This window comes from Recurvomyces mirabilis (assembly GCF_035927965.1).
Source record: "Recurvomyces mirabilis strain CCFEE 5264 chromosome Unknown scaffold_17, whole genome shotgun sequence".
NCBI classification, from domain to species: Eukaryota; Fungi; Ascomycota; class Dothideomycetes; order Mycosphaerellales; family Teratosphaeriaceae; genus Recurvomyces; species Recurvomyces mirabilis.
The window spans coordinates 251,480-277,268 of record NW_027041951.1 but is presented as its reverse complement, the minus strand read 5'-3'; the positions used below and the strand labels follow the sequence as shown (position 1 = coordinate 277,268).

The 25,789-nt window shown below is 52.9% G+C and overlaps 8 protein-coding genes and 1 non-coding gene across 9 annotated transcripts; 3 read left to right on the top strand and 6 right to left on the bottom strand.

The window, feature by feature from the left end:
• Positions 1–1,535: 1,535 nt before the first annotated feature.
• LTS14_006640 (uncharacterized protein) lies at positions 1,536–1,991 on the top strand (the record flags this gene model as incomplete). Its single annotated transcript, XM_064839334.1, has 1 exon — positions 1,536–1,991. One exon carries the CDS (start codon positions 1,536–1,538, stop codon positions 1,989–1,991), a length of 456 nt encoding a protein of 151 aa, XP_064693076.1.
• Positions 1,992–2,456: 465 nt separating this feature from the next.
• LTS14_006639 lies at positions 2,457–2,538 on the bottom strand. The gene has a single exon. It is a non-coding gene; the product is annotated as a tRNA-Ser (tRNA).
• A 2,152-nt stretch (positions 2,539–4,690) lies between these two features.
• LTS14_006638 (uncharacterized protein) lies at positions 4,691–5,371 on the bottom strand (the record flags this gene model as incomplete). Its single annotated transcript, XM_064839333.1, has 2 exons — positions 4,691–5,014; positions 5,036–5,371. 2 exons carry the CDS (start codon positions 5,369–5,371, stop codon positions 4,691–4,693), a joined length of 660 nt encoding a protein of 219 aa, XP_064693075.1.
• A 4,278-nt stretch (positions 5,372–9,649) lies between these two features.
• Positions 9,650–12,133, top strand: LTS14_006637 (uncharacterized protein; the record flags this gene model as incomplete). Its single annotated transcript, XM_064839332.1, has 3 exons — positions 9,650–9,769; positions 9,824–10,661; positions 10,716–12,133. The coding sequence occupies 3 exons, from the start codon at positions 9,650–9,652 to the stop codon at positions 12,131–12,133; spliced, it is 2,376 nt and encodes a 791-aa protein (XP_064693074.1).
• Positions 12,134–13,622: 1,489 nt separating this feature from the next.
• Positions 13,623–15,428, bottom strand: PHR1 (DNA photolyase phr1; the record flags this gene model as incomplete). Its single annotated transcript, XM_064839331.1, has 2 exons — positions 13,623–15,011; positions 15,039–15,428. 2 exons carry the CDS (start codon positions 15,426–15,428, stop codon positions 13,623–13,625), a joined length of 1,779 nt encoding a protein of 592 aa, XP_064693073.1.
• A 467-nt stretch (positions 15,429–15,895) lies between these two features.
• On the bottom strand, positions 15,896–16,826 carry LTS14_006635 (uncharacterized protein; the record flags this gene model as incomplete). The annotated part of the gene is made up of 3 exons (XM_064839330.1): positions 15,896–16,477; positions 16,547–16,705; positions 16,767–16,826. 3 exons carry the CDS (start codon positions 16,824–16,826, stop codon positions 15,896–15,898), a joined length of 801 nt encoding a protein of 266 aa, XP_064693072.1.
• A 1,189-nt stretch (positions 16,827–18,015) lies between these two features.
• On the bottom strand, positions 18,016–18,798 carry SKI6 (Exosome non-catalytic core component; the record flags this gene model as incomplete). The annotated part of the gene is made up of 1 exon (XM_064839329.1): positions 18,016–18,798. One exon carries the CDS (start codon positions 18,796–18,798, stop codon positions 18,016–18,018), a length of 783 nt encoding a protein of 260 aa, XP_064693071.1.
• A 204-nt stretch (positions 18,799–19,002) lies between these two features.
• Positions 19,003–22,116, top strand: LTS14_006633 (uncharacterized protein; the record flags this gene model as incomplete). Its single annotated transcript, XM_064839328.1, has 1 exon — positions 19,003–22,116. The coding sequence occupies one exon, from the start codon at positions 19,003–19,005 to the stop codon at positions 22,114–22,116; it is 3,114 nt and encodes a 1,037-aa protein (XP_064693070.1).
• A 1,394-nt stretch (positions 22,117–23,510) lies between these two features.
• Positions 23,511–25,241, bottom strand: FCY21 (Purine-cytosine permease fcy21; the record flags this gene model as incomplete). Its single annotated transcript, XM_064839327.1, has 3 exons — positions 23,511–23,649; positions 23,703–24,892; positions 24,948–25,241. The coding sequence occupies 3 exons, from the start codon at positions 25,239–25,241 to the stop codon at positions 23,511–23,513; spliced, it is 1,623 nt and encodes a 540-aa protein (XP_064693069.1).
• Between the last annotated feature and the right edge of the window lie 548 nt (positions 25,242–25,789).

The following is a 25,789-nucleotide window of genomic DNA, read 5'->3' as shown; positions in this document are numbered from 1 at the left end:
TCTTCGCAGCTCCCAGGTGTGCTTTCAGGCCCTGGCAGCTTCAGGCAAGTATGGAGAGACTATGACGCTGCTGTCGTATCGCCTCGGTTTGCGGATACTTATGAGCGTCGCTCCAGGAAGATGGCGAGCCGGTATAGCCCTCAGACATAGCCTGGCTCCTCGACACATCCTCGTCTTGTCGCTTTCCTGTGTTCGTCGCCTTCGATGCAGGGGTAGCCTCGGATGATAAATATAGTATTGGATCTCTGGTGGCGGGAGGCATATTTTTTGAACACGAAGCTATGTGAGCAGGACACCGGGATCGGTATGGACTTCAGGAACGCTGGGAGGGGTGGTACGACAAGTCGCAGTCGTCTGTTTGCGAGGCAAGCAAACGTTCATGCTTTGTCCATATGAGCTCGCCTTGGGACCTCCAGCAAAGCTTGCGTATCCTTCTTGCGCCGAGTAAATACCGCCAATGCTTGTCGCCCATCAGCACTTGGAACCCAGCTATACAGTGGCATGCTGATCCGGTGTTACCACATGCTATTGCCACTGTTCAGCTCCAGGGCGATCCCGTATCCTCGCTTGTAATGTCCACAAAACGAGCTGCTTCCTCGATCATACCTCAGCTCCTGCCCTTCCTGTCTTGCTCCTTGAGGTCGGTAGGCTGTGCCTTGAACGCGACGGATGCTTCTGGACTTCGAAAAGGGTTGGTCGTGTCAATGTAGGTCAAGCTGCGTTACTGGGTGATCGAGAGGTCGGGCGCGGGATAGTCCATGGTATCGAGGCGAACCAGTCTGAAAGCCCTGTCCTACAGACTTATATGCGGCCAGCTGCCTGACTGTAGCGGTAGTGGCTCGCTGTCTGATCGCTGCGTCCATTACCGCACTCCTCGAAGATTCCTCCAGCTGATATCACAGTCATGATGCCAACCGTATCCCATGTCCTGAGCCTCAGCAGCATTAAAAGACCATACTATCTTGATCCGTCTCTTCCTCCCTTTTCTATCGGCAATGAGATGCTTTACTGTTGTACACATCCACTTCACAGCCCCATTCTGTTCTCTATGTTCCGTTTCTGTCACCAGGCCGCACTCTGGGCAACGGAGCCGCGAGTTCTCAAAGCGATATAATAATGATTGGGATGTTTCAAATGTCACCTGGTTTTGCGGCAGGTGGAACGTTTGGCAGTACAGGTGTTGGTATGTTGTTTGTCTACTTTACCTCAACAAAGCCCAGCCTGCATGACCGATCTGATATCGGAGTATTATCTGCTACACGACCCGGGGAACTTTGCCACAAACATACCGTAGCAGCGACTATAGCAAACAGAGTCGCCACTCTCAATCTCGACGGCAGAGTACTATCGGTTACAGCTGACACAGCGTACAATAGCGAGACATTGCAGCACATACGTGGAGCGCGGTTGCATTCGGCGTAGAGCAAGACTGACATGCCCTGAATCTCAGACCATCAACGACGTAGCACCCCAGCCGCGACCACGTCCATCGAACTCCTGCCAGTTCACAAGGTACTCCATCTCAAGCCACCGACATGCCACCAGCTTCATCGTCTCTACTATGCCTGCCGGCAAAGCTACGCAACAGGATCTACGAGTATGCCATGATAACCAACCAGCGGATCGTTTTGGTCCGCGGCGTCAATGACTACGAACACGCTCTCATCAAGGTCAACAAGGAGATACCACAGGAGACATTGGAGGTTTTCTACGGCGGCAATACCTTCGTCTTCGAGGTTCCGCTTCACATCGACCGATTCTACTTCAAGCCTCGCACGCTGAGATTTTCCTGGATGAAGGGCATGCGTACAGCGATGGTAAGGGCCGGGATAGTGCCTGAAAGGGTCTCATACATTCGTACTTCACCGCATTGGGGTAGGGAAGTCTATGCTTGTATTACTGCGACAGGGCGTGGTGTGGATCTGCCTCTGTCTGGTACAGTACCAGCGTCTTTCATCCATCACTTCGATCATCACAGTCTTTTGGTATGAGTATGCACTAACAAGAAACCTCTGCTCGTAATCTACACACGTCGAGGCTGAATCGATGTAGGCATGCGGTCAGGAAAGATGCTTCAAACTCACTCCAGCATATCTGCCAATACCTTTCCAAGCTTTTATCATACGAAATGCCTTCCATACAAAAACGTCGTTTCGCACACACTTGCGAGATAGCGACACAGCACGTGGCGGCAGTAGCATGTTTCTAATTGTATGCACATGCTCAATTCTCACATTCTTGCAGTGCCCGTGATAATTTCAATCACAACATGGATTCCTTGGTGCCGTGCCAGACTGGGAGCATTACGGATACAGTCAACGTCCTTCTGTATAAGTGATGTTTGAAAAGATTTGGCGCAACAAGATTTCCCTACTTGTCCAGCCTGATGCCTTGTACTGCCTTTGTGAGGCGCAAAACAAAACGTTACACGATATAGACGACGCAAAAAAGTGAGCTTGGAGTACTGGGAGTCGAACCCAGTTCTGATCCATAAGGACATACGTCAAGGGACAAATGATACCGGTACACCATACTCCAGAAAAAAGTAGTTTGCTACGATCTTAACCGAGCTTTGATTGATTCTGTGATTCTAACGTCAGTAACCTGGTGGCTTCGTATTGAAGTCATTTGTGTATGTGAGTCAAGGGGTCTGTTATCTGGCATTTCCTCCTCTTGACCATTCCCAGCTCTTTCTGGAAGTCGCCAACTTGATTCATCATTATATATCCATCCCTGCAGTCTCCGACATAGCTCCTTAGGTGAACGTGGGATCGATACTCCCAGCGTGTCTTGTACTCGATCAGTAGCATCCCCGAGGCCTGCGCCTCACAGTCCACCACAGTGTCTACAGTACAAGTCGGCTCTCAAAACATGGCGCTCGAGATCAAGCTCCTGATTGTCCCCAACCTCGTCAAACCCAAGGATTGATCGGCCGATTAGCCCTGTGGTGGCATATACCACCTTGTACGGCTAACAATCGCCTATTTAATGGTCGATGACTCTCCTTTTGCAGACCAGACACTCAGGATGTGGTCGGTGGACATTTCAGGACTTTCTGACATTACAAACACGTGACAGACGGCAAGTCAGACCCGGTCACAAAGGGAAGCGGCAGAGAGAGAAAGCGCTTCGACTTCTTGGTATACACACGAGAAGCAGAAGATCACGATCGCAAAATGCAGCTTGTGCAGAAGATTGCTGACTTCTTCTACGCTGATACAAGCTGAAGGGCGTGGCGCAGTAATTTGGCACGAACTTCCGGCTTCCGGTACGACTCGAGGAGAGGGAGTAGTATGGCTCAGGTTGCAGTCGACACAGGAAGACAAAGGACGAGACAGTACCCTGGAAGAGTGCTGCATATAGTGAAGTGAGCCGGCTATCTCGCAATAGTCTCTTCACAGCTGCATCATGCACCCACCTTTGCCTACACCAGGACTCGATTATAACCATGAGGATCCGCTGCATTTGTACTCCAGCGCCATGACTCGTCGAGCCGATTCGATCCAACGACGAAGTGACTCTATCCTGGTCGGCCGTTGATTGCCCTTGGTCATGACTTGCCAGAGTGATCCTCTCAATCGTCATGCGGATACCGCTTGAACGAACAATCTGCTCCAAAGGCCTCCTTCGTGGTATTTTGTTAGTTCCCTTCAGCTCTTGTTGCTCAGATGAGCAGTCAAATTTGTTCGAGTGTTACTCTACTGCCCAAGCCTTGCTCACTGACTTAGCACCATTACCCCGTAGCTCGTCCGCCAGTCCCAGCACCTACATATTATCTTCGATCTTTTGTGCCTCTTGGACCCGATAGCGCGAATGCCTTTGTCGAAAGCGCCTTGAGTGCCTGTAATGCGAAACAGTAGAGGGTTCGACGTTATACAGTTCTGCGAGTCGGACCGCATCCAGGATGTCCACGAGTGCTGCATCCGGATTGTGGCGAAGGTACGTACTGACTTGTGACGTGAGTGGAGAGACTCTTGTGGTTGGCTGGTAAGACTGCGCGAATGATAGGATGTGGTGTTGGCTTGATGAAAGATTTGGTCTGTGTCGCCGAGAAGAGTCAGGCAAGTAGAGGTCACAGAGTGCTTGACTTTCTACTGATAACGTCTTGTGGGGAAGAGGCGGAAGACCAGTACTTTTGCGGTAAGGGTCTAGGATCATCCTCCGCAGATACGAGCTGAGTGCTGCAGCCGGCGCCAGATCTTGGTGTGCGGCACATTTCTTAACAACTAAAGGTCCCTCACTAGCTCACTCGTTGAAGGTGTACACGGGAGAAGGGGGATGTAGAAGTGATTTAATACTGCGATGGGAAGAGCGTCAATCTCGACCGTGTATCTGACGGCCACGGAAATTGCAGTCGAGGAGCTTTTCGAATAGACTGATTTGACCGATCAACACTCATCTATCAGATTCACAGCACCGTATACGGACCTCACATTAGACCCAAGACACGACTGGAGCCCTGCTCTAGTTTTTGGCGGGCATTAGACAGCGACGGGGAGAAACCATCGAGATACGTTGATATACAAGATTGGCAGCCTATGTTTCTTTCGTACGCCTTGTCTCACTCGTCGTGAGCCAACATCGAGCATCCGCTGAGCCGAAATGACGATCTGCGCTCCTAAGCAGGTGCACATCCATCCAATGCTGACCCAGGCTCAGAATATGATCAGAGCAGTATCCCGTGATCTACTCAAGTATCTGCTCCTTTGAGCCCAAAGGTCGGGAGTCCCAAACCCCAGTCCTCGGGTATCTCAGAATCTATTGGCGACACCTGCCGCTCTGAGTCCTGTTCATCGCTTCTTCTACCGACAACCAGCTTATAGATACCGACATTCGGGCACCAGACATGTTCGATGGCCTCCGCAAGCTTGTCAAATGCTCGACCGTACTCTGTGGGACCTAGCTGAGATCTCGCTGCGATGTTGCACTCTTCGTCATCAGAATTGCCGCAACAGTTATGGCTGATATATCCATGGTTCGCATCGTGAAGTAGTGTGGCCTCGATGGAGTCAGTCTAGCAGGCATCGATCCCTACCACACCAATCTGACGGGTCAAGGTAATATGGGTCGAAGGACCGTCATCCTCGGTCACGCCGTGAACTTGTTCGCCCGAATACTCATCGGAAAGGTCTTCCACTCTGACCCCAACATGCGAGACTCTGTCCACGAAGGAGATGATGCTGAGGGGCTGGAGCATTTGCTTCAAGGGCTGCGATGAGAGGAGATCCTTCGCGTTCGTCCCACGGGAAAGCTGTGTCATCTCCTTGTATCGTGTGACCGCGTACTGCTGATCGGAGCTCCAATGTTCGCATGATCTATTGAATGTGCTAACAGCCGACTCGGCAGCCTCGTTGGGCAGATGGCACGCCATGTTAAAATACCTGGCGGATCCTCTTACTTGGGTTGATAATGGTAGCGATCTCAATCATCGAATTCACCACGACTAGCGGTCGGTCGATGTCACTGGTCGGCTCGATACTTGAGATTGTTGTTGCGGCGTGTTGATGGATCCTCTACAAAGCTGCGAGCCAGAAAGGAAATCTGGGTTTTCTAGCGGGTGGAGGCCGAAGTGTGCAAGCTTGGATCGAATGAGGTGCATCATGCTCCGCTAGCGTTTTGTACCTTCCCTATTGAGCAGAGCTCGAACCCCCGACTCCATTGCCGATGGCCAAGGGAAACGTGCGCAATGGCCGCCTTCCACAAGATCATGTGTCTTGAGGAGTCGATCGGAGAGGAAGTCTCTGTCGTAATTGGGAGCCTCTCCGGAGGGTACGTGTAGCCCGCATTATGGCCTGCCATCGTTGCTGTAGCAGCTCGAGGCGTTCAGTGGGGAGACTGGTGGGAGTCGGAACAACGACCCAACGTCTCGTTCAGACAAACAGAACGTTCAATAACCCTATATCTCGCCTTCATTCCCTTGATCTAAGTCGTATGATTCGTCAATGGTGAGCATTGGGTCTGAAGCTGTCGGAAGCTGATTATAATACAACAGGCTCTGGCCAATGGGTGGAATAAACAAAGGTCCAGCTGGGCCCTGATTGATGTTGTTGAAGGCGATCTGATATGCGTTGTACCAATCTGGTGTTGGTACCCGAACGAGACCATACCGTTGTAAGATCCATGCATTTCTTTGGAGCACCATGTTATAGGTTCCAACTTGAAGATCGCTCCATGCTCTCTCTACACAAGCAGCCAACATATCCCAAGCATGCTCGTGACTGGTAGGACCCAGCTGAGAGAGCCAGATGTCAATGCACTCTTGACGTCCGCATTGGCCGTGGCAGCAGGTCTCCCAGAAGAAAGCATGAATCAGCTCATGCATCAAACAGCATTCTACGGCTTCAGCATAATCTTGATGATGGGGATTTTGGAGAAGCTCGGTATGCAACCAGATCTCGCTGTACCTTCCGCTCCAATAACCTTCCCATTGCCCATCCATACCGTCACCCAGGTCCTTCGAACCTACTCGCACCCTCCACAGCGTCTTGCCGAAGAGGGCGCAATCGAATGTGTCTGCAAGCTGTTCGAGTCCGTAAGGCTGGATCGTGTCTGCTTTCGATCCAGAGCGAAGCTTGACTGCGAGCTGACGGTACCTCAATATGGCATCTGCTTGCAATGCGGAACCAGGCTGTACGAGACCCTGAAGACTCGCAATCACCTCAAAGGCCGCTGCCAAGGGTGTACGACAAGTCCCGTCGTCGTTCATGCTGTCGGTGAAGATAAACGTGGTGCAAGGGTAGTGGTTATGATGCTCGTCGTCCTCGACGATCCTGGTGTTGCGCTGGATAGTACAACCCGGCGGTAACTCTCTGCTGGCTTCAGGAGTTATGCCCTGTAGAAACGCGACGATCGGCTGAAGGACTACTCGCTGCGATTTCTCTGTCTTGTGTGTCTAATTGATGCTGGAGCTCTTGTAAGTCTGTAGGTGGAAGTTGTTCAATGGCCCGACGTTATGACTTAGGTGGTTATTGCGACTTGATAAGAAGTTAGTAGATCAGTACATGCAAGGTCCGTGATCTTGCACATGTCACTCAATCTAGCTGTGAAGCGCAACCTCAAAGTCATTGGCCAATGAGACAGCGTTTCCGGCCGACTTGCACATGACGCTTCATACATTCAGAGCTTTACAGTAGTCAGTATACGTGATGCCTGATGGGGACCGATCCTTACGCTACGTAGAAGACTCAATGATGGGAGAGACAAAGAAGACTATAGATTGATTTTTACTGGCTGTCGACAGCCGTCAAGGTGGCAATTATGTAGTAGTCTTTTGGTATTCCACCTGTAGTACCCTATTCTGTGGTTTTCGAGAGCAGAGAATGCTGCCCAACACAAAGAAGTTTGCTCAGAGCTATGGTACCAATTTTGTGTCGATAAGTCGATGCACCTAGTGTATTATTGTAAAGAAGCATCGTGCTGTGGACTGCAGACGTGTTAGAGAGGATATCAAAAGAGCCGTAATACCAGAAGGTCGACGCTTGTCCGTTATCGACTTTTGAACCAGCATAATCCCCATCATTGCAGACCAGATTTATCGTCTACATGATCTCGGAATCAACGATCAAAAGACGAAAAAAAAGCTGTGTAGGCCGAAGCCCAACAGAGTCATTGCAAGCAATGTCTGTGGAGAGATAATTTATCTATTTGATTGAACGATCAGTATTTACTCAATCAATATTGAGTTGGTATGGTTAGAGTGTAATAACGCTTCCCTTCTGGCCTGCGTATCTGCCACTCAAAATCCGTAGGGGCGACCAACCGACGCCTACGGGTGTTCTGAGATATTGGAGGCACATTCGGAAATATTGATATTCGTCAAGTGAGCTTTCACCGACATGGCGCCGATTATGAGGAGGATGAATGCTGGTGTGGCGACAGTACTGCTGCGAGACTGAATAACTACGCATCGTCGACGACACACTCAGGAAGATCCCCTTAGTGAAGACCATGGTCACTGAGCTCCTCTATAGAGTCATAAGAGTTGCTCTGCTGTTCCGCAGTTCTTATGCATAGCGATAAATCTGTTTGACGATCTGGGCATGAGGGTCTAGCGTCGGGCGCAGCCGCCGTCGAAGCAATCTACAGCTCGCAGCGATCTATGACTCACTCTTGCGATCTCCATCACTCTGCGAAGACTGATCACGGCCGCCGCATCCCACTCAAGTCAGGTAAGTCTCGATTGCTGTATAACATCGCTGCTGGATTCATTATCATGGAGAATGGTTGGGAGGGAAGGATGGTGGAGGACGAATGCGAACGATGATTTTGCGCCGAGCACGACCGTACGCTCGACACAAGACAACCTCGACCACGGTGAGCTGGCTACCTCATCGACACGATATCACCAAGCACAAGAAGTCCGTACACCAATGATGGTAGCCAGCGAGATCGCGCCGAGGAAGGCTATAGGCGACACGGAGCTTTAGATCGGGTTTCAAAATACGGTCATCAGCGCGTGCGAGGCCTACAAGTATGCATGTCACAAACACGCGTCATTTGCATTCTGCTAGGATGCCGCCTTTTGACAGTCATATCCCGGATTTTGTGTATGGCAAGAAGGCCAGTCATAGTGTCGAAGGTAAGCACATGGGTCTGGATTCAATCGAGTTGACTTCACAGAACTTCATTTGGAGATGGCCGAGCTCGACAACAGTACCGACGCAACGGAAATTGCCATGCTAAGCAATCGCATGCATAGTTTGTTCCACTGCGATACACACATCCTCGTCTACCGACTTGGAACCCGACTGTCACTCGCCACGTTCTTGTTACGAACATCGGCATCGATAATCCTCACCTCGGCGACCACAACTTCCAGATCTCAAGGACGTATGTCAGACCTTTCGAGGACGACCAGGAGCTCGCTCTACGTCTACGTCTCTGACGTTGCTTAGCATCAACACATGCACAAAACGCGTTGCTGCAGAGCACGATCAAGCTATCAAGTCTCGCAAGCCAATGAGATTGCCCACTGCTGGCACTGCGTCGAAGGGCATCATCGCGTGGACCAATAACCGGGGATGCTTCAACCGCGCGGCATGATAACTAGGAGCGACAGTCAGGACCGTCGTTGTATCGCAGCGACCATGGCAAGAAGTGCAACAGCTATCTATCTCATGACAGTAGCATGAATCATGAGCATTTCTACCTAACCCATTGTAATACTGCACCATCGTGTTGCAACACTTGCTTCACCAAGCCACATATTTTCCGGCTCTACAGCTGCGAGAACCTTACCTCTGGACGCTCAAGGCAGATTGTAAGTTGAATCGCCACTGGAAGCTTTTGCATCACCGTTTGATGTGCTGTCCCAGCCCCGACATACAATGAATGGGCAAATATGCTTTTGTCGGACAAGACATGTCGTCTGGAATCCCAGGCCAACTGACTCGCGTCCGGGAGTCCGAACCTTAGATTGAATCTCTTGGCAAAGCTCATGTCGCCCGCCCGCCATCGGCGCCGCTGACCTATCTCGATGCGGCAGGTGGCCAGTCGATCTGCGATAGGACGACAAGAGAGCATCATCACTCACCTTTCATCGGGGCGACGGGCATGCTGTTATAGGTGTGTGTTGTGTGCTAGAGCAGGGTACGTACCTGAACGCCGGAGTGTAGTAAAGATTTTGTGGAAAGTCAAGTAGGCCTGCGAGATGCATGAGAAGTTTGGCAAGATGCCGCCGTCGCAAGAGCAGCAGTATAGCGAGCGCACGCCGCTGATACAGCGTGTGCCCGTGGATGATGAGAGGAGAGTTCATTTTCCACACCAGCGAGTATGATAGAGACAGGATGAAGTGTCTTGGGCCTGTAGACTGACAAAGCTCTAGGTAAGAAGATTTTGCACCATCGGCTTGATCACCATTCCACTGCTTACGCTTGCCATCATCTTCTTCTGCATCGCGATAGCAGGCCAAAACGATCTCTTCGGCGACCATCAGACCGAGTCGAGCGGCACCCTCTCACACCACCAACGAGATTCGCAAGAAGTTCTCCACGGCGACCTCGCCCTCCCGCATCCAGCTTGGCCTGCCAGTCAGGGCATCGCCTACGACGAGCTTAAGCACATCCTGCATGACACCCCGTCGCCAAAGTATGCGCGCGAATGGAGCGAGTACTATACTGCCGGGCCGCATTTGGCTGGCAAGAACAAGAGCCAGGCAGAGTGGACAAGGGACAAATGGGAAAGCTGGGGTGTCAAGAGCAGTATCGCGGCTTATGAAGTATACCTCAACTATCCGAAAGACCATCGTCTGGCACTGCTGAAGGATGGCAATGTAGCATTCGAGGCTACACTGGAGGAGGATGTGCTGGAGGATGACCCTACTACGGGCATGAAGGACAGAGTGCCTACCTTCCACGGCTACTCGGCCTCTGGAAACGTCACCGCGCAGTATGTGTACTGTAATTACGGCACGTTCGCCGACTTTGAGGAGCTGCAGAAGGCTGGCATTGAATTGAAGAGCAAGATCGCGTTGGTGAAGTACGGTGGCATCTTCCGTGGACTGAAGCTTAAGCGAGCGAGCGAGCTCGGCATGATTGGAGGCATCATTTACAGCGACCCTGGTGATGATGGAGAGATCACGGAAGAGAATGGCTACAAGACCTACCCGGATGGGCCAGCTAGGAACCCAAGCAGTGTGCAGCGAGGAAGCACGCAGTATCTGAGTGAGTTGCCCAAGTCACCGTGGACGACGTGAATACTGACCCGACTTTCCACAGGCGTTGCACCAGGCGATCCAACCACTATCGGCTATCCATCACTTCCAGGTGCACCACGTCAGAGCACGAAAGGCAAGATTCCAGACATCCCCTCCGTTCCCATATCCTATGCCGAAGCTCTACCTTTGCTGAAGGCACTCAACGGCCATGGTCCGAACGCTACGTCTTTCTCCTCATATTGGCACACCGGCGGTCTCGGCTACAAAGATGTGCACTACAACATTGGTCCTTCGCCTCCGCACACGACCGTCAATCTCATCAACGAGCAGGAGTATGTCACGACGCCACTGTGGAACGTTATCGGTGTGATAAACGGCAGTATACCGGATGAAGTCATTGTGATTGGCAACCATCGCGATGCTTGGATAGCCGGAGGAGCAGGCGACCCCAACTCTGGCTCTGCTGCACTGAACGAAGTCATTCGATCCTTCGGCAAGGCACTTTCTGCTGGCTGGCAACCACTACGCACCGTCGTCTTCGCAAGCTGGGATGGCGAGGAGTACGGTCTTCTCGGCAGCACGGAGTGGGTGGAAGAGTACATCCCATGGTTGAGCGAGGCAACGGTAGCCTACATCAACGTCGACGTTGGTGCTCGTGGACCGAACTTCCAGACCAGTGCCGCACCACTCCTCAATAAGCTGATCTATGAGATCACCGACGAAGTGCAGAGTCCCAATCAGACAGTGGCGAATCAGACAGTACGAAATACCTGGTCCGGACACATCAGTACAATGGGAAGTGGCAGCGACTTCACAGCTTTCCAAGACTTCGCCGGCATAGCATCCATCGATGTCGGCTTCGGCTCTGGCAAGAATGATCCTGTGTATCACTACCACAGCAACTACGACTCCTTCCACTGGATGGACAAGTATGGTGACCCGGGCTTCGAGTACCATATCACTATCGCCAAGATCATCGCGCTCATGGCGGCAAAGCTGGTCGAGGAGCCAGTCATCCCACTCAATGCTACAGATTATGCTTCCGGTCTGGCAACATATCTTGAAAGTATCAAGAAGCTAGCACACGAGTCTAGCTTCTCCTATCTGGAGAAAGATGCCTTCGACAGTCTTGCTGCCGCTGTAGCATCGTTCAAGGATGCTGCTTCGGGCTTTGACGCCAAGGCCGCATCACTTCTCGACAGTGTGCCGGGTCCTTCTGCCTCGGTCTACGCTGACGTACGGTCAGTGAACACGAAGTACAAGCTGCTCGAGCGTCAATTCCTATATGCTCCTGGTCTAGACAGCCGAACGTGGTTCAAGCACGTTGTCTTTGCACCCGGACTTTGGACTGGATATGCCGGAGCAACTTTCCCAGGTATTGTGGAAGCTATTGAGGACAAGAATACGACGGCTGTGGCGAAGTGGGTCAGTATCGTTGAGGCGAGAGTCGATGGGGCTATCTCACTTCTTGAAGGGTGATGCTACCATGCGATGAAAGGCTTGCAAGATCGAACTTTGGATTCACGGGTGGCGATTGTTCCTACGATATACGCTCCCAGCGTCTGAATTCATACAGGGCGGTGAATGTATCAGGAAGCACTGACAACGATTACGACAGATTTGACCGTAGCATCGACGAAACATGATGTGATGTCCGGCCAGATCTTCCCCTCTGAGTGCTAGAAGGATCGGAGTCTGATCCCACCTCGCGAGCGCGACTTCTCTCCATAGCAGCTTCGCGCTTAATGATCGCATCAGGTTCAAGGGAGGTTGGTGCTTCGACGCGTTAGTATGATAAGTTGGAGTATCCTGTTGGTAGAGAGGCTAGTAAGCATATATGGTCGTAAATTGCACACGCTCGTAGGCCAACGGTGTCCGCATATTGGTCTCGTCCTGTGTCCGTTCGGCCGACTAAGCCAGTAGGTGAACATATCGAGCATCATTGCCGAGAGTTTGCAACGTACTTGCCTGCTGATCATACCATCGGCAATAGATGGTATGGACCACCGACCACTTGTTGTGAAGATCAATTTCAGCACTCATTGCTTCACAGCCATCGACCTCCCACCAACCGCATGTGTCAGGGGCTGCTACCACGCCGGTCCGGTGAGCTCATTGGCTTGTATAGGACGGATGCTTGCGGCTGTCTTCTTCGCACATGAATATCACATGCGAGCCTTCCTGACCCCTTGGTCAACTCATGGTCGATCATTGGTCACATCCTCCTGCAGACTAGCCAATGTACAGAAAACCACAGCAGGCCTCATGGGCGAAGCTCCTTGGTTCATCGCGTATCGGTATCGACACTACTGTACAAGGGAGCCGTCTCTGAGTATCTTCAAACTGAACGCCGTCTCCGTCTTAACAATGTTTATGGGCTGGCAACGGCGTCACATTGCATTCGTATAGCCATGCTTGGGGAGGAAGAGATCGTCCAGGGGCAAGGGATTATGACATTTACCCGACTCAGCAAACAGCAGATGCGGCAGTCGTAGTAGTTCTAGATTAGGGCATCGATCGTTGGAGGCTCCGGATCAATCTGCAAACTTCTCAGATCGTTCCAACGCGTGGTAGTAGAGGAATGCGCCACCTTCGCCGCGGCGTCGCACCTTCCTGCTACACAATTGTCGCTAATAAATCTTTGGCGTTCGACATGATAGCTCCAGGGGAAATTGGCTATGGCCGGGACTCGTGGCGCACAGGTGGTACCCCATAAGCGACGGCCACGGTGATGTATCAGCTCAGAACAGCTCATGAATTGGCAGCCGCAGTACCACCTTGGCACTTGCATGATGCAAATAATAGCCGGATCGTCAGCCTGCCTATTAGCTGAGACTGAGTTGGCTCGTGAAACTTTCCGATTGTCAAAGGCATAGCTCGCCAGCATCCTTTGAGCAGCCAATACGCCACCGCACGCCGTGCTTTGGCAAAGTGGTGCCGCTACGGAACTATTACCGGTCTTCAACACTCAATTATGCACCCCACCCCCAACATTGGCCGTCCCCCTCCCCAAACCCTCCTTATACCTCTCCAGCGCCCGCTCCCTCCCGAATTTATGCTCCACCATCGGCCTTGGATACCCTGCCTCCTCAGCCTCCTTCCCCTTCCCTCTTCCATACGGATCATGTACCGCCTTTCCCTCAACGCCAGCCAGCTTAGGTACCCACTTACGGATATACTCACCTCTCTCATCGAACTTCTCGCTCTGTAGAAAAGGGTTGAAGATGCGGAAGTAAGGCTGAGGATCAACCCCCGTAGAAGCGGAGAAACCCCATCCTCCGTTGTTGGAAGCGAAATCCCCGTCGATAAGGCGTTCCATGAAGTACTTCTCCCCCAGCCGCCAGTCGATCAGAAGATCTTTGGCGAGGAAGGAGGCGACGATCATGCGGCAGCGATTGTGCATCCATGCCATAGAGTTCAGCTGCCGCATTGCCGCATCCACTATTGGAAAGCCGGTCTTGCCTTCGCACCAGCGAGTAAATTTCTCTTGGTGATAGTCCCAGCGTATGTCGCTGTACTCGTACTTGAACGGCTTGCTCATGCAGACGTAAGGCCAATGACAAAGGACATGCTTGTAGAAGTCCCGCCAGGCGAGTTCAGAGACCCAGCCACCGAAGAGGTTGGGAGGGTCCTTAGATGAGGAGCTCTTATTAGCAGTGAGGGCCATCCGCACCGCTGTTCGGGCCGCGAGAGTACCTGCGCTGAAGTGGACAGAAAGCATCGCTGTGCTGTTCTCCGCAGGGAAGTTGCGAGTCTCCTTGTACTTGCCTAGCTTCTGCTCGACAAAGCGCTCTAATCGCAACATGGCTTCATGCTCCCCTGCTGGCCATAGATGTGATAGATGATCTCGTTGCGCGTCCGGAAGAGTCTTGTTCGGGGGCGCAGACGGTAGTGGCATGGAGAAGATTTCCCGGAAGCGCTCGACTGCAGAATCAGGATTTCGCGTAGGCGGTTCTGATGGCTCAAGGACGTGAGGATGGTCATGCACGTATTTCGTCCATGCTCTGAACCAGGGAGAGTAAACAGAATAATGCTTCCCGGCTCCAGTCCTGAGAATACCAGGCGGCACAACGACATCGTCATGCAGGACTTCCACCGCTATACCCTTCTCCAAGCCCCGTTTCACCAGCCTCGCCTCTCTCCTCAGCTCATCCACCTCATACTCCATATTGCAGAACAGATGCTTTGCTCCCCACTCCGCGCACTTGGTCAGAATATGCCCGAGTACATCCTTCCTCTGCTCGATCGTAGTAACATAAAGTGGGATTCCCTTCTCCTTCAGATCCTCCTTCAGTACTTCCAGCGTCCTGAGCTCAAAATCCACGCGTGCAGCAGAAGTTATATGCGCCTGGTAATCCTGCGGACTTATGATAAAGATACACACCAGCGGAACTCCCTGACTCTTCGCCTTCACACTGGCCCTTTCTAAAGCACGATTATTTGTCTGCCGCAGGTCTCGCTTGAACCAATGTACCACCGCATCGCCAATCTGTATCTGCTCCCGCTGTGTCTTCGTCTCTGCCAATGCTTTCCGGAGTACGTCGATGGGAAGTGGGAGATCGCCATTGAGGTATCGCTTGCAGCGCTCATTGCTCATCTCTGGTGGGTAAAAGTCGCGCTGTATAACACCAGACTGCTCTTCCTCTTCTGCTTGGTCCTGACTCTTGCGCTCGGTGTCGGCTTCATGATCGAGTGTACGCTGACGCCTTGCTGGCGAGCCCTCCGGACGGACGGGTGAGGTCGCGGCGCGGACGATTTTGCGCTTCGGTGGCATTGTGCTGGAGGTGATGCGAGTGGATGCTTTCACCATAGACGAGCAGCAGTAGCTTTCCCGGGTGGTAGAGAAATGTGTGGAACTGTGCACAACCAACACGTTCTCTGTGCAACCTACCGTTTGCCTTGCCTACAGGTCGCGCTATCGAAGTTAGAACGCGTTTGTAGCATGATGCTGTGGCTGTGGCTGTCCAGACAAAGTCTTGTCGATGATTTGACGATCGATTCTGCCTTCCAGATCGTGGAGTCGCACGGAGCATTCAACGATCACAGCATCGACGAGGCAACACGTGCGTGACTTGACGGAGCGAAGCAAGTGATCAGACATACAACTATCACGCATTCTGCTATTGCCTAGCTAGCCTGCCATAGTGATTGCAAAGGCGTCTTGACTAAGCCCGCATGTCTCTGCCAAAGCATGTCCACGTCTCCAGATGACTGGCACATCCTTATCCTCTCGCCAACTCTCTACCTGCAAGTGTAGCCACCATCAATCACCAGATCAGCACCGGTAGTGTACGTCGACGCATCCGAAACGAAGTACACATAAGCACCCTTCAACTCCTTCGCATTGCCATCACGGCCCAAGGGGATCATCGAGTGCCACAATTCCTGCGTCTTCTTATCGACGAAGTCAGAAAGACCAGTGTCGATATACCCGGGCGAGATGGAGTTGACACGGGCGAAATCGCGCCACTCGTTGGCCAGGGAGCGAGCCATGTGGATGCATCCTGCCTTTGCGACGTTGTAGCTCGTCTGCTCCTGGGGATAGTTGGCGATTTGGCCGCTCATGCTGGCGGTGATGACGAGGGAGCCGGTGCCGCGCTCTTTGAAGTGGTGGCCGATGGCCTTGGCGCAGTGGAAGGTGCCGTTCAAGTCGACTTGGACGACATGGTTCCAGTCTTCAACGGTGCCGTCGAGGACACCGCTGTCGGCCGTGGCGCCGGCGTTGGCGATGAAGGCATCGATCTTGCCGAAGTCGGAGATGACGTCCTTGACGAGCTTCTCGGCGGACTCGTACTTGTCGACCTGGAGCTTGTAGGCCTTGGCCTGGATGGAGGGAGGGGAGTTAGCATGTGCTCTGATGAAGGTATCTTGGAGTCGGGCAATGGCTCTTACCTTCACGCCGTATGTCTCAGCGAGCTCCTTGGCGTTCTTCTCACCACCCTCAGCACGGGAAGCGTAGGTGATGGCCACATCGGCACCCATCTCAGCGCAACCGCGAGCAGCCTCGATGCCCATGCCGCGAGGTCCGGAAGCACCGGTAACCACGACGACCTGGATTTCATACTTGTCAGCTCATCCTCTGACTCGATCCTCGAACTCAGGCGATCCGTACCTTGCCCTTCAAGGACAGGAGGTCCTGCAGCTTCTCGGCCTTGGGAATAGAGACAGGCATGTTTGCTGTGATATGTGTGGTATGTGTAATATGTTCAGGTTTTTGTGAGTGTCAAGGAGTTAGTTCCTGACTCAAGAATATGGTACTAATATGAATGAGCTCAAGAAGATAAAGTGATGAGTTGCCGACTAAGTGAAGTGAAAAGGATTCTACGCCATGATGTAGCAGCTCGCTTGACCATTGGGCACCTCCTCGGCGAGCTGCGGGGCACCACGAAAGCTGTTTCCCTCGCATTCCGCTACTATGCGTCTTTGGCAGGACTTCGTAAGCGATTATTCATCTATGCATCAGTTTTACGACATCTATTCCTTCCGATTTGCTACGTATTGCATTTGTAGAGTATGATCCTCCATCATTCACCCTCTCCTGCTGTACGAAGCCGAAGTTTGTCGACCACCCCACGGAAGCCACGGGCATGTGAACATTTGGCGGGGCAGTGACGACATCACGGCAGCGTTCACGGAGTCAGGCGGCATAAGAAACGGGCCTTCTTCACGATAGCGTTTGTCCTTGTGCTCACTTGCTAACTACCTGTCGAATACACAATCATCAAGTATACAGCCCTTGCCTGCTTGCATGTATTTCCACGAGAGACTGCATAGCCACAAAAACAACCGGCATCGGATATGCACGTTGACATGCATCTCGGAGGAAGTGAGCTGTCATGCAAGGTACGAATTTGATAGCCTTGTAGCTCATCGACGGCGATGAACAGCTTGTCCTCTTCATGAACAGGATCAACGAAGCCCTGATGTGCACTTTCGAGAGCACGATCAGAAGGAAGCACGACTGGCACCGTTATTGTCAAGCAGAAACAATGAGCATTTGCCTCCCTCTGCTGGCCCTCGGAAGGCCTCGTGCGTACGTCTCATTCCTCAGCGCTGTCCCTATATCCGCGATTCCCGTCCGACGTATGCTGTAACGTGATACAGGACCAAAAGCCCTCGGGTGGTTTCCGCCAACTCGATGCCAGAGGTGGACAACTTGTGCCGGGTCAAGGTGGATGACGGCGCCTGCTTTCTAACCTGGTACTCTGCGAGTGGCATTCAGACACTTCCCTGCCTGAAGACATTGCAGTGGTGGCGGCTGTGAGCGGATCTCTGCCGGGAATAGGCAGGAAACACTCGATATCACTCTTCGAGGTCTGCAGTGTGGTGCTTGAGCGAAGTTTACGGGATGCTAGTCCTCCTCAAGACACCTTCGACTCCAGCACCCTCTTCCCATGACTTCTAACCACACCGTCGAGGATGCCTCGGACCTGCTTACACCCATCGATGCCGACGCTCAGCATAGCCTCAAGTCTCGCCATCTGCACCTTCGTCTCCATGACGAGCACCATGACCTTCTCCTCGCCTCCACCAGGTCCCCTTCCGCACGTGCCTACCGTCATGAACGGTAGCTCCTGCTCCTCCAGACCGTTCAAGTCCAGTAGCGGATCCATCTCGTCTAGACTTTGGTCCGAGGAGGGAGCAGACGCCACAGTGACAGAAGATATGTAGTCCGACATGGGTATGCCGGCATCGATCAGTGCCAGCGTCGCAGCATTCAGACAAGCCGCTAGTAACGATCCATCTTGCGACAAGATATGTAGAGTGACAGTGATAGTACTGTGCGGGAACAGGTGTGTGAACAGCGTGCTCTGAAACGCACTGGCGATCGTGACCTGCATCTCCTGCACCCTCTTATCACTCCTCGCTCTCCTCTTCCTGTCCATACCCGAGAAAGCAGCTATGTTCATCTCCACATCTACTTTCGCCTCGTTACCCTGATCGCGTGCCCCTCCTCGCCCGCCCTTTTGTTCCTGTGGTCCGCTGACTGTGCAGAGGACTTTTGTGTTGCCTTGCTCGAGGTAGGAGGAGCCATCGGCGGCAGCCTGGGTGCTAATCTGAGCGTGTAAGCGACGGAGTTCGTTCCACCGACGACCGTCTAGGCGGAGGTGCGCGAGCGCGTATGTCGAGGTGTCCAGCGGCATGTTGGGTGTGGTGTCACAGATGTGAAGGATCACTTTGGTAAAGCCTCACCCAAAAAGTGAGTTGATTTTGCGGGGTGCATGAACTGCTCGCCGATCATTCGCGTGGCGCGTCACCCCACATGACGCGGTTGCCTTCGCATGAGATGAATGCTTCTGAGAGCGTTATAATTCCTTTCGCCGTCCATCTACTGACAATGTGTAAAGATGGCCGCTCGAAAGCTCGGCACTGCCGGCCACCGCAACCTCAACCTCGAGGAGAGAGTCAATCTGATGGAAGGCGAAGACGCGCTGAGCGAGACCGATAGCGATCTGGATGCCATCCCGCGCAAGAAGAATGGCCAAGTCAGCTTTGACGACTACATCGACTCACTGGAGAAGGAGGAGGTGGTGCACGTACTCTCTGACACGGACGAGGAAGGCACGAAGAAGCGCAAGCGTGGTGAGCGCATAGCCTTTGATGATGATGATGAGGATTCTGATGGTGCTTACGAGAAGTTCAAGGCGAGGAAGTCTGAGAAGCGAAAGAAGATGCTGGCCAGTACGCGGAGAGCGAGAATGAATGTGAAGAACTCTAGTATGGTCGGACGTAAGCCGAAAATTGTCATCAAGGTGAAGGAGAGCAATGCCAAGGGTGCGAAGGTGTATGGCGAGGAGACAGACGAGGACGAGGCACTTATGGAGACCACACTCCCAGACTATCTCAAGCAGCGGAGGTCGAGCTGGGACGAGCGGCGAGAGAAGCTGGAGGGGACGGCTGGTCTCCAGTTGCCACCACAGTATGACGACGTAGACTTCTCCGAGGACGATCGTATGGGGAATCTGGCAGAGCGACCTCGACTATCGCCGGCTATGTTGCAATGCCCGTACGAGGACGTCCAGCTTCGCTACTCGCTCGGCATTGTGCCAGCTCCCATTGCGCAGTACCTTCGGCCGTACCAAATCCAGGGGGCGGAATTCCTGCATGAGCTATTCGTGTACCAGAGAGGTGCCATTTTGGGAGATGATATGGGTCTCGGCAAGACTATCCAGGTCATCGCTTTCTTGACGGCAGCCTTTGGGAAGACAGGCGATGAGCGCGATCACAGGCGCATGCGGAAGACGCGGCGCATGGGTGACGATCGATGGTATCCTCGCGTCTTGATCATTGCACCTGGCTCTCTCATGGCGAATTGGAAGGCTGAGCTAGACCGCTGGGGCTGGTGGCATACGTACGTCTACCATGGCACGCCGAAGGAGAAGGAGGCGGCTTTGGCTGCTGCGCACAAAGGACGTCTGGAGATCATGATCACGACATACGACAGCTATCGCATCAATCAATCCGCCATCAATGGTATACGCTGGGACGCTGTAGTGGCTGATGAGTGCCATAAGATCAAAGAGATCGGTGCCGAGATCACGAAGGCGATGAATGGCATAAATGCCCTATGTCGCATCGGCATGACAGGCACTGCCATTCAGAACAAGTACGAGGAGTTATGGACTCTGCTCAACTGGACCAACCCAGGACGCTTTGGGCCGATCAGTGTCTGGAAGCAAGCCATCTGTCTACCGCTAAAGCTCGGCCAGAGTCACGATGCCACGATCTCCCAGCTCGCCATTGCACGGCGCACTGCGAAGAAGCTGGTCGATAACCTTCTTCCGCCTTTCTTCCTCCGCCGCACAAAAGCACTGATTGCACATCAATTGCCGAAGAAGAGTGATCGAGTAGTCTTTTGTCCTCTCACCGACACACAAAGCGAAGCGTACAACAACTTCTGTGACTCCGAGATCGTCCGCACCATTCGAGAGGCCTCCAATCCATGTACCTGTGGCTCCGACAAAAAACAAGGCTGGTGCTGCTATACCCACGTCGACGATACGAAGTGGCAGCACCACGTCTTCCCAACCATCGTGACATTGCAGAAGCTTGCAAACCATCTTGCCCTTCTCATACCATTAGGTGAGGCTGATAAGGAGCAGCACGACAAAGATGTGAAGAAGCTCGAGGCTGCTCTCCCGGATACGTGGAGAGACCTTTATCGCCAACGTGACAGCATAGTGACTTACGCCAATCAAGACTTCTGCGGCAAGTGGCGTGTGCTCAAGAAGTTGTTGAAACTATGGCACAGTAACGGAGACAAAGTTCTAGTCTTCAGCCACTCTGTTCGCCTGCTGAGGATGCTCAATATGCTGTTCAAAGCAACGACCTCATACAATGTCTCCTACCTCGACGGCTCGATGCCGTACCCCGATCGGCAGGAGACCGTCGACACCTTCAACTCTGATCCGGGTCAGTTTGTGTTCCTTATAAGCACCAAAGCTGGTGGTATAGGCCTGAACATCACTAGTGCAAACAAGGTCGTGGTCGTTGACCCAAACTGGAATCCTTCCTACGATCTACAGGCGCAAGATCGAGCATACAGGATCGGACAGACCAGGGATGTAGAAGTGTTCCGACTTGTGAGCAAAGGCACTGTCGAGGAGATCGTGTACGCAAGACAGATCTACAAGCAGCAGCAGGCCAATATCGGCTACAATGCAAGTGTCGAGCGAAGATACTTTAAAGGCGTGCAAGATCAGAAGGAGATGAAGGGTGAGATCTTCGGTCTCGCCAATCTTTTTGCGGCAGTGGCAGAGAATGTGGTCTTGAGGGAGATCGTGAACAAGACTAACATCGCCGAGACTAGAGCAGGAGTCGAGATAGCTGGTCTCGATCTAGAAGCTAGCCAAGAGTCTCCGGACGGCGAAGATGATGATAGCCTCCTACCCATTACCAGCACGAGCCGCGCCTCAAGCGCGGGTGCAGAAGATGAAGCAATGTCCCAACTTGCCCGCGAGATCATCGATGAGCCTTTGGGCAAGCAGAAGAAGGCAGCGGAGAGGGCGAAGAAGGATCCGGTGTCTGCTATCTTGGCCAGCGTGGGCGTGGAGTATACACACGAGAATGCTGAGGTGGTGGGGACGAGCAAGATTGAGATGAAGATCTCGAGTCGAGCGCAGAAGGCTGGGAATGATCTCGACTTTGATCAGGATAGGGCTTTTGGCCGGGCTGCGCTGTCGCAGGATACCGGCGGTGGAAGTCGTGGTGATGGTAATGGCAAGCTTCGGGGTGCAGCTAGTGGTGGGGATGGTGGCGAAGAGGATGAAGTGCGCTATCAGTATCGTCCGCCTGCGGACGTGCGAAGGAGGCAGTTCTGCTCTATGGCGAAAATAGCTGGATATGCTGAGGATAGAATAGAGGACTTTGCGCTCGTGGTTGAAGGCTGGACGCAGGAGAATCGGAGGGAGTTCTTGGAGAGTTTTTATGCTGGGCGCAGGAAGGACTTAGAGAAGTACTGAAGTCGTCTTAGCTGGTGTTTTCAGTACTGCGCCTTAGCTGGTGTGGTATCGAGGTTCTGTATGGTACGGATTCTCGACCAAGTGCTGGGAGAGAGGAACTTCCATTACGAGTTCAATCACGATAGATACATTTCAACCGGCACATCCTTCTCTCAATCTCACCACAACCACAGTCGTCCCGCCTCTCCTCCGACCATGAACATAATCCGCCAATCAGAGTCCTCATCTGGTGCGATATTGCCCGGCCACGACGCCTTCTCTCTTACTGCCCTCAGCTCGAACCCGTTTCTCACCAGATAGTCACGGAAATCGTATCGCCAGAACTGCACCGAAACCCCAGGCATCCCATTGCCGAAGGGCATCATCGATGCATTCCTCTTCACCCTCACTTCCGAGTCGTAGTGTGTCGGCTCGTAGCCCCAAGGCCCTGGTCGCCATCCAGTACCGGAGGCGCTGCTCACTCACGAACAGGAAGCGTATCTGGCCGGTACGACGGACGAGATGGGAACACATGCGCGCGAGCAGGAGGCTGGGTCGATGCGGGCGGAGGCAGGAGTTTGGACAATTCTCGTGGCAGGCTGAGAAGAGTGGAACGATGGTGCCGGCGTCGTTGATGGCGAGGGCTTCATTGCGGATCTGGTGGCAGGTGCGGAGGAGGCGGTGCTCGATGGCTGGGCGGACGCGGTTCATTCTGCGGTCGTCGAGTACGAGTGGTAGATCCTGTCGCGAAGCTCGTCTGGGAGGGCAGTAAGCGGAAGTGCTGCTGGTTGGTGGTGTTATTGGTAGTCATTCTATCATGGTGAGTGCTGTTATGTATCTTGATACGTGCTAGTCCGCTGATACTTGAGATTCACAGAACTCGGGTAGTAGTATTAGGTGTCGAAAACAATTGAGCAGTGCTGCGCTAGGTAGATCCATTTTTTTTGGCGGAATGCCACGGTAGTGCCCTCCAATTCTGTCTGACTTTGGGATAAAATCACGTGTTTTGCACCTTTAGCATACCGACATTTGATTCATCTTGTGGGTGGGGGGGAACAATTACTAGGCATCCAGACGATGCAGTGCTTGAAGTGAAGATGGCAAAGGTTTCCACGGCTTCGAACGGTGCGCACTGCGCTATGTGGTCGCATGGTTGGATCGTGGAGGGGATGCTTCCGAAGGATGACCAAGTCTATGTCAATTGCTTGTATCACAAACGGCCAGGCTTCTGGACCTTTCCCTGACCAGTCGCCACATTCTACGGCGTTGTACAGACCCTCAGGCCACATACGAATGAGCCTGAGGCGGTACTGGTCGAGTTCGTGCTTGAGAGCGGCGACATCCGTGGGACCGAGTTGATGGCGACGAGTGGCTCAACGTTGCATAGCTGGTACTACATACGCTAAACAATGCATCTACAGCCTATCGGGGAAGAACTTCTTTTCAATTGGTCTCGCAATGAGATACGCGACCATTGAGAAAGCAGCACCAAGCTCCCAGCCCACATCACCACCATAAGGAGCCTCGCCAGCCTTGAGAGCGATCCAGCCAACCCTGCGAACTGTTAGCAAGTAGTCCCACTGGTATAGTGATAGCATGGAACTTACCACCACACCTGACTCATGCCAGCGACCATGCCGATGACACCGCAGCAGAAAGCAAAGATGGCAGCAATGCCTACAGGCAGCATGCCGGGAACATCGTAGAACTCCGGCCTATAGCCCTTGAAGCCGCGCTTGAACACAAAGTGCTCAGTCAAGCCAATGGACGAGTAGATGGCGAGCCAGTAGCCGATGAAGTTCATAAAGTTGTCGAGCACAGTCTCGAAGTGCTGATAGCCTGCAATAGCAATGCCGATATATGCTCCCGTAGCGATAATAGTCCACACAAATCGAGGCACCCACTGGACCCAGCGGCCAAGGACTTGTACGGTCAGAGAAACGGAGTAAATGTTCGGGCAGTTGTTGGCGATGATGCTGAGAGCGAGCATGACCAAGCAGAACTTGCCAAAGCCGCCCAGATGGTAGATCAAGACGGCGCCCAGGAGGCCGCCAGTGCCGGAAGCATCATACCCGTCCTGATAGCGGTTGACGCCGCCGTTGAGTGCTGTGGCGGACATGACAGCCACTCCCAGCATTTGCGTGAAGATGAGCGGGAAGAACAGACCTAAGAATGTCCAACCGAACACCTTCACCTTTGACTGCGTGGAGGGTTGGTAGACGGTGTAGTCTGCCGCGTAACTAGACCAGCCGATCGCGAATCCGAAGATCACAGAGCCAAATGACAGGACAGAGCCCATCTCGGCCTTGCCCATCTCCCATGGAATGGCCACAAAATCGCCGCTGTGGCCAAAAACACCAACGGTGATGAGGAAGATGATGAAGCTGGGGATCCAGGACCAGAACTCGTAGATGTGCACAATTTTATAGCCAAAGATCGTGACCAAAAGCGTGCACAAGGCAATGATCAGGATACTAGCCCAAGGCGGCATATGAGGGTTGACGGTGTTTATCAGTTGCGCGCCTACAATGCTGTTGACGGAGCTCCAGCCAATGCAGGCGATGATGTTGAAGCAGGCGATGAGCTTCACTCCCCACCATCCGAACCAGAATCTACTCAACACCATCTGGCGAAGACCGAACGTTGGCCCGAAGGTGCTGAAGAGGGAGACTATAGCTAGACCAATGATGTTGAAGAAGAGGATTACGAGCATGGCGTCTGCCACTCCGAGGAAGAAGAGCGATTTGCCGAGGAGTCCGAGGGCGAAGGAGGAGACGACCATGTTTGCGGAGCACCACTGGGAGATCGTGTTAGAGCATCAGACCGCGTGATGAGCGATGTGGCTCGCATACCATAGTCGCGACATTGAGTAACGCTTTGAAACCCGTCTCTGTCCTCTCATCCTCAGGAACCCGCTCAATACCTCTCTGCTCAATACCGATCTTGCCAGCGAAGCGCATAAGCTTTGCGCGGATGCCAGTACCATACTCGAAGCTCTCGCCAGGTACTGCGCCATCAGGTTCCTGATACGAGCCATTTCGCTTGTCTAGATTCTTGTGGTCGGGTGTGTACTCGCCGCTACCGCTGCCGGCAGTGTTGGCAACGTAGCCCTGGTTCTTCTCGACGTCATACGTCGTGTAAGCCATTGCGAAGGTGGTGCGCAGGCGCAAAGTTGGTGGTAGGCGTGGGGTTGGTGAGCTTTCCTCTGATACGAGCTTGGACTGGACGCCGACAACGCAGTACCAGCAAGTTTATTCTCGAGGGTGTCGTTTCAGACGTTCACAGCATCAATGAAGACCTGGTAAGTAGGCTCATGAGCAAGAGAGCGCGCACATCTCATTTTGAACAAAACCCACCCACGCGGATGGCATCGCCGGCTTGAGCCCGCCGCTTTGCGGTAGCTCGCACATGGCCGAAAAGTTCGCCGCCGTCTGATAAGCAATGCAGCGGAGACTTGACCGAGACGGGACTAGAGTACTCGTGAAGTCTATTTGACGAGATAAGAGCTTCCAGACCTTTGAAGTGTGGACGAGATGAATTGCTCGCGTGCGTTTGTTTCCCTGCTATCGAAGCATCGAGTGGAAGGAAATGAAGAGAGACTCATGCAGGCGGCCTATATTGCATGAACATATGCAGCTTCCATGCATTTGCCCCATGTGCTACAGATCGCCACGGCAGTGTTGGTACTAACATG